Genomic DNA, 12,814 nt, shown 5'->3' on the forward strand with positions numbered 1-12,814 from the left:
TTAATATCATTTTACAAATAGTTAAAATATCAAAGCAAATCAAATGTTAGGTAAAACAGCACGGGCCCTTCGATACACTTAGGGTGTGTTTGGCAATCTGAAAGTGAATTTAAAATATGTAAGTTACTTTTTTTTTACAAATGACTTTTACATCCTAAAATATGTAAGTTACTTTTTTTTTACAAATGACTTTTACATCCATGTCAGCACGCAAGTGAAATACATTGTTTGTTTGAAAAATTAAATTATTATCGAAAGTGCAATGTGAAGATGACGTGGCAAAATAAGATTAATTAGAAAATATAATTAAAATCATTTAATTAAATTACTTACCTTTTTGTCACTTTCATGTGACTTCACTACTTTTTTAGGGGAAGTCAAAATTGCATTAAATCTTATGTGGCAACTTTCTTACATCTCACTTTCATAACCACTTACATGAAAACAAACACCTTAATTGTTAAATGAAAGTAACTTTCTCATTTTCATCTTTCACTTGCATGCAAACAAACACCCCCTTAAGCGAGGAGATTTAGTGGGAAAGAGGAAACTATTTGGTACTTGTGCTAATGACTCATGTTAATATGTAACTCACATATCACGATAGAATCATTTTTTTTTTTTAAAAAGGGGAAAAGATCAGCTACAAAATCCGCAGTGGCCGTTACATCTCCGGCCAATTCTCAAAATTCTCAATCTTTCTCTTCGCACCTCGAACTCATCAAAAACCTAATCGATCGATCTCATGCCCACGAAATCCGGCGGCGGCGGCAACCGACAGCTCCGGCGACGAGCGCAGCCTCTCCTACTCCCCTTCGCCTCGAGAATTCCCCGATACCCCAACCTTCAACAGCATCGTCAACGGCGTCAGCCTTAACGGCGACGGCAACGGCCGTCACGCCCGCCCAAAAAATAAGAAGTATCCACGCGCCTAGCACGTGACTCTTCCTTCTCATAAATCCACTTCTTAAACCCTCGCCTTCGATCTCGCCCCCCCAAAAAAAGCCCGAAACCCGTCGCCATGCTGCAGAACAAATCCTTCGTTCGAAAGACCAAAGGCGGAAGAATAATAAAGGTAACAAAACTCTCTCTCTCTCAAAACCCTAAACCCTAACCCTAACCCTAGCTCTCTCCTTCTCTCTCTCTGTGATCGCAAACAGAACGTGAGAGAGCACTACCTACGAGATGACATCTACTGCGGATCCCACGCCTGCACCTCATGCGACCCCACCTCCGCCCGCCTCAGCTCCTCGGCCTCCACCGTCCTCGTCGTGGACACCAACGTCGTCCTCAATCAGGTCCCTCTTCTTCCTCAAGCCGCCATCTTTTCTAATTAGCAAATGTTTTAGGTAAATTTGCAAATATTGGTTGATTTTAGGGGGTGTGTAGGTTAAAAAAAAGAGAGAGCCCTTTTCTTTAAGATTGCTTTGTTTTGACTGTGGTGAGGGTTTCAGATTGATTTGCTCGAGAACCCGGCGATTGACGAAGTGGTGGTTCTCTCGGTGGTGTTGGAGGAGGTGAAGCACAAGAACTTGGCGGTGTATAATAGGCTGAAGGCGCTCTGTACTAACCCTATGAGGAAGTTCTATGTTTTTGCCAATGAGCATTTCAAGTGAGTGGCTTTTTTCGCAATTCCAGCATGAAAATTTAAACTTTTAAAGGGTGGGTGAATTTCAGAAAACCCTCCCTGAACTTTGGGGTGATTTGCACAAAACTACCATCAACTTTTAGAGTAGGTATAACAGCATTTGAATGTCATTGGTGAGTTTCGCAACTGCCCTCCTGAGCTTCCAAAAAAGTTATATACTTTTTCAATAAGATTGAACTGATGGAAGTGAGCAAGGTTTTAAATATCGGATGTCGGGTTCATGTCGCTCGGCCAAAATTCATGTCGGATAGCGGAAATCGGGGATATATCGGGGGACATGAAAAAAATATCGGATTGCCATATCGGATAGGTTGATATAATATCATAAATGGAATCTTCACATACTTGATAATTATATTGTCTAAACATATGAAAAAGTACATGAGAAGGTCTTCATTTTCACAAGCAACCACCAAGTTTTTGCTTTTGCATAGAAAACCAAATAGACACTAGAACAGCTTAACTGTATATGTTTAGACAATTCTTATTAAAGTATAATAATTATCCAGAATATAAAAATTACTAATACAATTCTTTATACACAACTTTATTTATTAATGTAAAGATTTATTAATTGTTCAATTTAAGAATTTATGTTATTATAAAAGTCACTTCATAATTTTACACTCAAAGAAAAAGATTACAAAAAAAAATGTTCACATACAAAGCGCGTGCATTATACTAGTAGGAACAAAAAGAAAATTCTACTGAAATTGAAAATTAAACTCGTAATTACTATTCTAAACTACTTAACTGCATCAACTAACAATTGCAGGATTTTTATTATATATCTGTCATTTCTCCAAACAAGAAACTAGTAAAACCGAAGTATATGTGCACCTAATACAAATAAATTCATGTGTTCTTATAGCCTTCCATTATAAAGAAAACACATGCAATAACAAGTAATTAAAACCTACAACAAGCACCCATATGGGTAGTGGATGGGAAACAATGTGAAACTTTACATAAATAGAAGGTGAAAGATATTGCAAATCATATGATTTCAACATGTCAATGTGAAACCGATATTTCTGAATTTTGAGAGGGGCTATTTTTTAGAATAATATAGTATTTCAGTGGGAAGAACTTTTTGAGATTTCAGGGGTTTTTGTGAAACTCCCCAAAGTTCAGGGGGGTTTTCTGAAACATGCACTTCTTTTAAATTGGATCATGTTTGTCTGCTATTGAATGTACTTGCTGAGTTCAACATGTCATGTGGTTTCTTTGTTTAGGGCGACTAATGTTGTTCAACAGGCCGGAGAAAGCCCAAATGACAGAAATGACAGAGGTAGGCATTTAAGCTCTCTGTCTTGAATGGCCGATATGTTTTTGGTTTTTTGCTGCAGTTCAGTTGTTATTGCTGAAAACTTGTTTTATAATTTTAATTGGGAAGAAATCTTAACTTTCAGTTGCCTTTGATGGTTTAGTACTAATCTAATTGAATTCATAATGTACATGAGATCATTTTTTTCCCGCTTCATGTGTCATTAGAATTAAAATTCCGATCACATTTTTAAGTTTGTTTTATCGTATTGATTATCATAAAGTGGAAACTACTCAATTTTTTACTAGACATCTAAACGACCCTTTAACTATATAGTTTTGAAATAGGGTATTGACTGCAACGAACCCAACCATATCTAACTAGTTTCAAGAAATGGATGTGCAGTGTAAGCTATGCGTCCAAGAAGTGTTTGACAAGTGTTTTAAATTAACACATATATCGTATAATTGAGTACATGTTGTAATAAATGCGTGCATATATTCAAGAAGTGTCCATGAAGTTTGGGTACGAGAAAGTGTCGGATACGTTTCCGGTATGGGTACGGCTTTATTATAAGAGTGCCTGGGTAATGTAGTTAGTAACTTTAGTTTGCCCATCTAGTATCACTGATCGTAGAAGATCGTAACAGGAAATTAATTTTCTGATACTCCTTGACCGTCTCTTTCTTGCTTGTCACACGCAACCACTTTTCAGCAAGTGACTTCTTTTGTCACATAGATTCAAATATTTTGAGCCACCTAACTGCCGATACTATAATCTGATATATATGTTGGATACAACTAAAATTTTAACTCGGTTATAGCTGTTTAATTATTATCTCAGCTGACTCTAAATTTCGATATTAATATCTAATTTTTTGTTCAGCAATTCGGGTGGCTGCAAAATGGTACAAAAGTCATTTGGTTGGAAAAACACAAATCATACTTATTACTAATGATAGAGAGAATAAAAGCAAAGCTATTCAGGAGGGCCTTTCTGCAGAGACAGGTACTTTTACCAGCTAGATATAACCCAACTACTCAGTTGAACTCTAATTGTCTGAGCAACTTATTGGAAAGGCGTTTTGGTTTTCAGTTGAGTCGTATGTAAAATCACTTGGGCAACCTGATCTTCTGGACTTGCTTGTGCTACCGACCTCTGAAGATACGAAAATGGAGGATGTTGAAGATCTGAGACCATCAAAGAAGAAAATTATCTACAGCGAAGTATATTATTTACTTTATAATATACACTTTTATCAGCAATTCTAATGCAGTTTACTAATTTTTGTGTAATAATTTTCTTCATTGTTATCATACTTTTAGTTATAGATAGTTGTCACTCTGTCATGCAGCATAAACCCATGTCAGAGATTACTTCTGGCTTGTTACATGGCATATACCATCAAGGCAAACTCCGAGTTAATCGTTACAATCCATTTGAGGCTTATGTTGGCAGTGAGAGTATAGGTGATGAAATAGTTATTCGCGGTCGCATAAACATGAATAGAGCTTTTGATGGAGACATAGTTGCTGTGGGACTCCTGCCACAAGATCAATGGAATGAGGGGGAGTCTTCAATGATTGCTGACAATGGTATCCTTGTAGAGAATATGATCTCCACTTTTATTACCGATGACGGTTGAAAATGTCCTTTTTATCTGTTTTTATCTCATTCCAGAAGATGATGAGGATGATGGTGTTCGCTTGGCTCCAAGCAGTGCTGATGATGCTCCCAGGAATACAAATGGTTTGCAAGCTACTTCTGGATCTGTGATTCCTGATTCCAGCCGTCCTCTTGGGCATGTCGTTGGCATTATAAAACGTAACTGGCACTCGTAAGTTAACTTAATGCTTATTAGACGCGAATCTGAAGTGCTCGTTTTGGCATTAACTTGATTTGTTTCCGATATTTTAGGATTAGATTGATCTTGTTATGTAATTGATTCTTGTATCAAACAGTATTCTCTTGTTCTGACGTCATTTTAGTTAAATATCACTAGTTCCACCTTTCCCACATATTCAGCGTTAGAAGTATTCAAAAGTAAAGTAACATGTGTAATGCATCCTTCTTGAGGTCAGGACCTTTTTTTTTATTTTATCTGTGCTTCAATTTCTCCCCGTTGTGCTATGGATTTCAGGAAGCTAATAGGTTAGGGAACTTGACCTTAAGCATGGAATTAGGCCAAGTTGGTCGTTCAGTATAGTGAATGCGGTATCATATTCCTAGCATTTCATGGGGAGTGACTTTTGTTGGAACAACTGTGAAGCAATTTTTGATTTGATTGATTATCGACATGATGGAGTATACTTATTTATAGACCCTCGACACCCTCTTTTGATCTAGTGTCACACAATGCATTTAAGTTTTTGAGTAAACATTTCATGTAATATCCCAGAATGATCTGATAGCTAAATAGGTAGTAACTTGCATGATTTGCTTCCTGTACGAAAATTGGTGAAGAGAGTATAAATGGCCTACTTAAAACACTAGTTTCTTTTACTCAATTTCAGCCACTGCATAAACCGTAGTTATTAGGTCCTCCATGTGAGTAGATTGATTTGAGACTCCTTAAGTTTTCTCTTCTGCAGCGAATGTATGCTTCTAATCTATACCAGTAAACCACCTAGACGTATCCCAGTCTAATGCTCTTCCCATTTTCCTTTGCTATCATAGCACTCGAGCCTGTTTCACAATTTAAATAGTTGGTGTTGTCTATGACCTTTAATACTTTTATCAAATATTTATACAGATTTAATTGTTAAAACGTTGCTGGCTGTCATCTGATTTTAGTAAGATGGTATTATTACCAAAGTCTTACAAGTGGGGGTGCTAAACCGTATCCGTACCCGAGGAAATATCCGTAACTGTTAGGATACAAATATGGTTACTCAAATCTATAACCGATAGGATATGATTTTGTAGTAAAATATCCGTATCCGTATTCGAAATATCCGAATACATATTAGTCATACTCTTACGATAGTTTCGATTCTTAGATTATGGATTTGTGATTAATTTTGATTCTCAAGATGTCTAATCTTAACTTTTCAATTACAATTATAATGAACATATTAACGAACTCTTTTGTATCACATGAACTATGTTTTTCTCCATACTATCTAGTTTTCTCATATTCGTTTTGTATCCGCATGCATATCTGCTCATATATCCGCATGTATATCTGTAACCGTATCCGATTTTAGCGGATATGGTTATGAATTTTCCTTACCAAGGTATATCCGTCTCCGAGATGGGTAAGCGGATATGGATATGGTAAGCATCATATCCGAGCCGTATCCGGACCGAGTGCACCCCTACTTACAAGTTCTATTTCTTTTGTAGTTATTGTGGGTCATTGGAGCCAATGCCTTTACCAGCAGGTAATGGTGGTGTTGCTCATGCTTTATTCGTCTCCAAAGACCGCAGGATACCTAAGATCCGGATTCAAACTAGACAGCTTGGAAACCTTCTGGATAAGAGAATCATTGTTGCTGTTGATTCTTGGGATTGTTCATCTCGATATCCATCGGGACATTATGTACGGACCATTGGGGAGATTGGTGATAGAGACACTGAAAGTGAGGCAAGTGCATTTGCAACCTTATTATGTTATATGATAAGAGCTGATCTTGTTTAAAAAATTAAAAGAATCATTTTCTAACTGAGGGTTCTATGATCTTCGGCTGAAAGCAAATAATATATCAAACATATAAGACATTATAGACTTATAGTTATTAGGATTTAATTTTGAGTTAACAGGTGGTGTTGATTGAGAATGACATCAACTCAAGACCTTTTTCAGCACAAGTACTTGCTTGTTTGCCTCCCTTGCCCTGGTCTTTGTCTCCTGAAGATCTGGCTAATCCACATAGACTGGACTTACGGCATGTGCGTGTATTTAGTGTGGATCCACCTGGTAATATTACTTATCAACTGCTCATTATTCAATATTTCTATCTTGTACAAACTCGCTGTGCTATGATTGTCTCAGGTTGCAAGGATATTGATGATGCATTACATTGTACGCTTCTTCCCAATGGGAATTTTGAAGTGGGAGTTCGTATCCTCCATCTATCTCATCTGTCTACATTATACTAGAATTTTACTGCTTTCACCAATATCATGCTTCTATAATCACTTAATATAGGGCTTAGAGTCGTATATTTCCTGTGATGACTAAATAATCATTACAGTTGCTTGCATGCACTAATCTTAATGTTTCTCTTGAATTGTGCATTTCTTTTTGATAGAACTCAAGATCAAATGCCTACACTGGTTGATTTTCTCTTGTTGTATCTTTCTCTAAAATTTAGTTAACTTTTGACAGAAGCATGACTTCTGGTAAAGATTATCTAATGTTAATTACGCATGTTTTTGAAAAGTCATTGCCGAACTCCTACCTCTCAAATCTTGATGCACATACCAGGTTGGTCTTTATGTCATCTGAAAATATAAGAGCCTTTAATTTCTTGGTCTTGCTGAATAACTTGCAACTTGAAATGAATTTGTAAAGAGGGTAGTACCGAAGTAGTTTAATATTCTGTGCTCTTGCATATTTTGTCTTAAAGAGGGCACTAAGGTTTGTGTAACTTTGTATCCTCCATTTCAGTTGATGCATAGAGCTATCCTCTGTACGAAATTTTAAAATCCGCATTGAATCTTTGCACATAGCATTGGCCCCCATGACTTCGTTGATTCGTAGCTGTTTCCCTACCCTTCATGTTTGTAAATAACAAGGAAAAAAGAAGAACTCAAATGACATTATCATAGCCTTTAATATCATAGCCAGGACTTCAATCACATTGTCACAAGACTAGTAACCTTTATTCCTGTCTCACTGTTAAATACTTATAATCTTCATGTTGTTGTGATCTTTAATAATATCTATCAGATATTGCTGATGTAACAAATTTTGTTCATCCTGGGACTCCTCTTGATGAGGAGGCTTCACAGAGGGGTACATCTGTTTATCTTGTAGAACGGCGGATTGACATGCTTCCAAAGCCCTTGACTGAAGGTATTCTTTTTCAATATACCTTTGTATTATTTTTGACTTGATCCTTTGTGGATAATTCTTTTGATTTCTTTCAAAATATAATTATACTCATTCGAAAAGTTACATTATTTTGCAGATGTATGCTCTCTTCGTTCCGATGTGGAGAGACTGGCTTTTTCTGTTCTATGGGTATTTACCTTTTCAAATCTCATTTTACATAGTTGGTTAGCCACTGACAATTTTTTAAGTGCTTTACTCATGCATTTGGAGATTATGCTATTAAGGAGATTTATTCTATTTTGAGTGTTCATATACCTTAGCCAGCTTTTTCTTTGTTTTATCTCTAGTTTTGAGATATGATAGTATTGTTTAATGTCTTCTCGATAGAATGTAGACTATAAGTCAATGTCATCCTTAATTAAAGTCAGAATGTTCATAGAACATTTTCTCCAAAGTGCTGGTATCTTACCTCGTTGAGTGGTAAAAAATGGTGAAACCTGTGATGTGGGGCATGCCTGATAATTCGTCTGAGAGGCCACATGGGAAGTCTTCGTAGGAAACTTCCATATGATTTAATGGTTGTGTTGGCTGCAGTATTTGTTTTGATTCTTTTTCTTTTTCATTAACTGTTTGTCAGGTCTTATCATGTACATTGATATGAGGAAGAACACGGTCAGATATGTGCTTGTCCTCTTTTATCTCTGTTTCGTCCCTTTTTTTAACCAACTGCATTAGATGTTCTTCAAGAATAAATAAAAAAAGTCATCTGCAGTGTGCCTGGAGAATGGCGTCCTTGTTGAACTCAATTGTGCTCTCTTCTTTACTGATTTGTCTTTCTTTTTTATTGAATTTTTTACAAAAGCCATAAAATTTCTCGCATAAGTTCATTTTTCTAGTCCTGTGGTAAATCTACATCAATGGATCTCAGGACTTTCACTGATTCTTCCCACTCTTTCTCTGTGAATTACAGGAGATGACACCAGAAGCAGAAATTTTATCTTCAAGATACACTAAGAGTGTTATAAAGTCTTGCGCTGCAATGTCGTATGTAGAAGCTCAAGCAAGAATGGATGACAGGTGCTTCCATCTGATTTTTGTATGCTTTGTTTCTGTTTTGCTGCTTTTTTGGGTGACTATCTTAGTTATATGGTTTTATTTTTGCTGTTTTATAGGATTATTTACACTAGATTTCTTACCCTAACGCCATTATTCAACGAAATCAAATTTTAGTTTATTCATTTTCCACATAGCTTATGATAACTTATGTTTGATGAAACCACATGCTTAAGCTCAGTTTAATGTGCTAATGTTTGACGAAACCACATGCTTAAGCTTTGTTTAATGTGCTAATTGTGCATGGATCGGTTGGGTTTCCTCTTGCTTCCTGAAGTGAAATGGGGATAATTGTTCTGGCTTTAGTGTTATGAAGTAAGGTCTGAAGTTATGGTTGTATTTTGAACTTCTATAAGCTCAGCTGAAACTTTACCTGCACCATTATTGTACAATCTGTAGCCCTTTATTAATGTTTAGGAAGTCATCAGTATTGGTATTAGCGGCCTGCTTCATCTTGCCAAATTCATCACCTCTTTGTTTTTGACCTCTTGTGCCATCAACTCGACGATGATTCTTGCCTTCATGTGCCTTATGGATTACTGAACACGTTTCACTAGAATTGGCTGGAATGGTTGGCTAAGATGGGGATGATGCATAGACCATTAACAACAATCACAGGACCAGGAAAGATTTGGACTATGTTCCTCCCACACTGTTCGCGCACACACACTGCTATTGTAGTGCATATATTTGCAGTAAACATAGGTTTCCAGCTTGTTGATATAAAAGGCATATTATTGGCACTAAGAGTTAGTTTACTTGGACTGAATTTCAAGAAACTACTTTTGCTTGCTTTTTAAGATATTACAAAAACTTAACTCTGCTCCAGAAGCACATGACCCGCTGAGTGGATTTACCTTACATTAAATTCCAAAAAACTACCACGATTAGAACTACCATGAAATTATGGATGCTTTTTTAGAAACTACACAGATATGCATAATTCCTGCAGACTTAATAAATTCCCTGAAACTACCGTGATTAAATTTTAAGAACCTTCCATGTCTTCTTCACTTCTTTTTACAAAACTATCAACTTTGTACTTATCTGAAGAAAAAGTTTAAGGTAGCTTTATGAAAAATAAGTAAAAGCTATCATCGTAGTTTCTTGAAATCTAGCCTTTTATCTTATCTTATACTTCGAGTTTGGTTTTATTGGTTTCGATATCGAGAGCCTTGTTGATTTTTACAGCTTCTGGTCAGATGTATCAATACATGCAATAAGTCAAATTAATCATGAACTTTCTATTCATTAGTTTTTAAGTTTATATGTATACAATAATACAATATCAAATAAACTTTTGGTGAACCGAAGCCCAGACTTCCTCCTAATATCACCAATTATTAGCCAATCCTTGTGTTATTAATAATTATTAAGTATTAACCGCTGTTGTTATTGCTCGGTTTTGACTGAACTGGAGAGCAGATGCTTAAAATCCTGATATGAGAACTGTGATATATATTGATATTGGCTGATACTTTAAACCATGATTCAAACCTTACATTCTGAATTTTCAGTTTGATATTTGCTTTAATTTTGCTTCAACGGGATGGTTTTTGTTGCTGCATCCTGTGGATTGCATTTATTTTTGTGTAAACCAATATCTTATTCTGATTGTTTCCAATGTCTCTTGCAGCCGCTTAGCGGACCCATTAACAACTGACCTGCGAAATATGAACTCCTTAGCAAAGGTTGGTGTCTTGGAATCCATTACACTTACATAGTAAAAAAAAAGTCTTTAATTTAATGATCTGGTTGAATGCTCTTCACATTTTTTTGAATGTTAAAACAGATCATGAGACAAAGGCGTATCGACAGAGGAGCACTTACACTTGCGTCAGCAGAAGTTAAATTTCAAATTGATACTGAAACTCATGATCCTTTAGATATTGGTTAGTAGTTGAATTTATAGAAGGTTTTAATTCATAGTAGAGGTAAGAGGATTCAGGATTGAGGTTAACTATTCATTTATTGGCAGGAATGTATCAGATCCGGGAGGCAAATCAAATGATTGAGGAGTTTATGCTTGCTGCTAATATTTCTGTTGCAGAAAAGATCTTAAAACACTTTCCTTTGTGCTCCTTGTTGAGGTATGCCCGGATATCTTTTTGGTAACGCTTCTCTTGGCGAATGAACCAACATAGATAAGATAGTAGTAGCTTCTATTTGACAAGCTAAAATTAGATTGATTTATGTTCTTGTATGTTGTTGTTTACTTTTGATGTGGAATCAGGCGTCATCCTTCTCCAACAAAAGAGATGCTTGAACCGTTGCTGCGTACAGCTGCTGCTGTTGGCTTAGATCTGGATATTTCATCTTCTAAAGCACTAGCTGATTCGCTTGACCGTGCAGTGGTGAGGATTCATTCCATCTTCCACCAACCCCCACCCACCCACACCCACACTCACACACTTCAATTTTTTCCTTTTGCTAAGCTTCTGCAGTGGTCCTGGTAAGTTCTTTTTTTTAAGTTCTGCGTAGTGCTCTGTTGTGCGGTTGATAATATGATGTTAGGCCTTTTTTAAATAAAGCTGGAATGTTGTTATTTTGCTGCCCAGGGTACTCATGATGTTTATTTGTCTCTAACTGTAGGGTGAGGATCCATACTTTAATAAGCTGATCAGGATTTTGGCTACTAGGTGCATGACACAGGTATAATTTCATTTGTGAGGACTTTGATAAAGATACTATAGTTACGATCATGTAGTCTCTAAGTTTGATACTTGGATCATGATGTGCGTAGGCAGTCTATTTCTCTAGTGGAGATTTGAGCTTATCAGAATTTTACCATTATGGACTTGCTACACCTCTCTATACTCATTTCACTTCTCCTATTCGGCGGTATGCAGGTAAGTGTGTTTTCTCCTCACTGATAAGTAATTCCTTTGTCCATGAGTACATATGTCATATCATATATCACTATGCTTCTGAGTGAATGAAGTCAGTAAGTGGTTTACTCTACGTGACTGAGTAACAATGGTGCAGTTTTATGCAACTATATGCAAGAAGAAAAAACCTTGCTATCAGACATACATTATCAATCTAGTTGATGCAGTCTGAGGCCATGCAGCTATGGGCAACTTTCGGTGCTACCTAGACTGTTCACATTTTAGTTTGAAGTATAAGATACGCACAACTATGCAGCTGTAGTTAAGTCTTAGTCTGGGAAGTCAGCGAGAAAGGATTGGCCTTTTACAGGTGGTGGGTCTTAAATGGGTTAATGAGATCGACTCTCTTAACAGACAACTCAGATTCAGTATAGTCATTACCTGCGTGACCAGAAAAGACCTGGTTAAATAGATTGATATTTACTTTTTTTTACTTGATGTTGGTCGTTCTTCACATGTTCAAGTTGAGTTCTCGAAGTTTTTTAGCTTGCAACTTAAAAATGAATAAAATTACACCACCTCAACTTCAAACTTGTGATTATCTAGTTGGATAGACTATGGAAAGTTACTTTTTTTATTCTGTTGTTTGGAATCCTTTGTTTTGCATTTTTATGATATCATTTTAGAAATCAAATCTGACCTGTTGAGAAACTAGTTAGTTCAGGTGATAAGAGTTGCATGCTTGTCAGTTATGGGTATTGCGATTTGACCTGTTCATTAAACGGATTGAATTTTGGTCAATTATAATAGGGTCAGAAAATTTGACCTGTCCTGAAAACGACCAATTCCCGCCCTATTCTGAACCTGTCCAGTGACACGTTGAAATTATAATGTTATCGACATCTCATGGAGCTTCTAACTGCAAAACAGGAAGCCCGTATTTAAAAAAAACAGCCTCC

At 36.4% G+C, this 12,814-nt stretch overlaps 1 protein-coding gene across 1 annotated transcript in view; it reads left to right on the top strand.

Moving 5' to 3' along the window:
* Positions 781-12,814, top strand: part of LOC109825357 (exosome complex exonuclease RRP44 homolog A) — a 14,769-nt gene continuing 2,735 nt past the window's right edge. Inside the window, exons 1-20 of the mRNA XM_020392206.1 lie at positions 781-1,075; positions 1,161-1,298; positions 1,455-1,612; positions 2,884-2,939; positions 3,801-3,923; positions 4,011-4,141; positions 4,270-4,510; positions 4,596-4,752; positions 6,261-6,501; positions 6,678-6,834; positions 6,910-6,978; positions 7,810-7,935; positions 8,051-8,103; positions 8,885-8,991; positions 10,664-10,718; positions 10,820-10,919; positions 11,006-11,117; positions 11,261-11,381; positions 11,620-11,679; positions 11,771-11,876. Of these exons, the coding sequence (XP_020247795.1) occupies positions 1,022-1,075; positions 1,161-1,298; positions 1,455-1,612; positions 2,884-2,939; positions 3,801-3,923; positions 4,011-4,141; positions 4,270-4,510; positions 4,596-4,752; positions 6,261-6,501; positions 6,678-6,834; positions 6,910-6,978; positions 7,810-7,935; positions 8,051-8,103; positions 8,885-8,991; positions 10,664-10,718; positions 10,820-10,919; positions 11,006-11,117; positions 11,261-11,381; positions 11,620-11,679; positions 11,771-11,876 (2,365 nt within the window). The 5' untranslated portion in view covers positions 781-1,021. The remainder of the gene's footprint in view (positions 1,076-1,160; positions 1,299-1,454; positions 1,613-2,883; positions 2,940-3,800; positions 3,924-4,010; positions 4,142-4,269; positions 4,511-4,595; positions 4,753-6,260; positions 6,502-6,677; positions 6,835-6,909; positions 6,979-7,809; positions 7,936-8,050; positions 8,104-8,884; positions 8,992-10,663; positions 10,719-10,819; positions 10,920-11,005; positions 11,118-11,260; positions 11,382-11,619; positions 11,680-11,770; positions 11,877-12,814) is intronic.

This window comes from Asparagus officinalis, chromosome 10 (assembly GCF_001876935.1).
Source record: "Asparagus officinalis chromosome 10, Aspof.V1, whole genome shotgun sequence".
NCBI lineage: Eukaryota > Viridiplantae > Streptophyta > Magnoliopsida > Asparagales > Asparagaceae > Asparagus > Asparagus officinalis.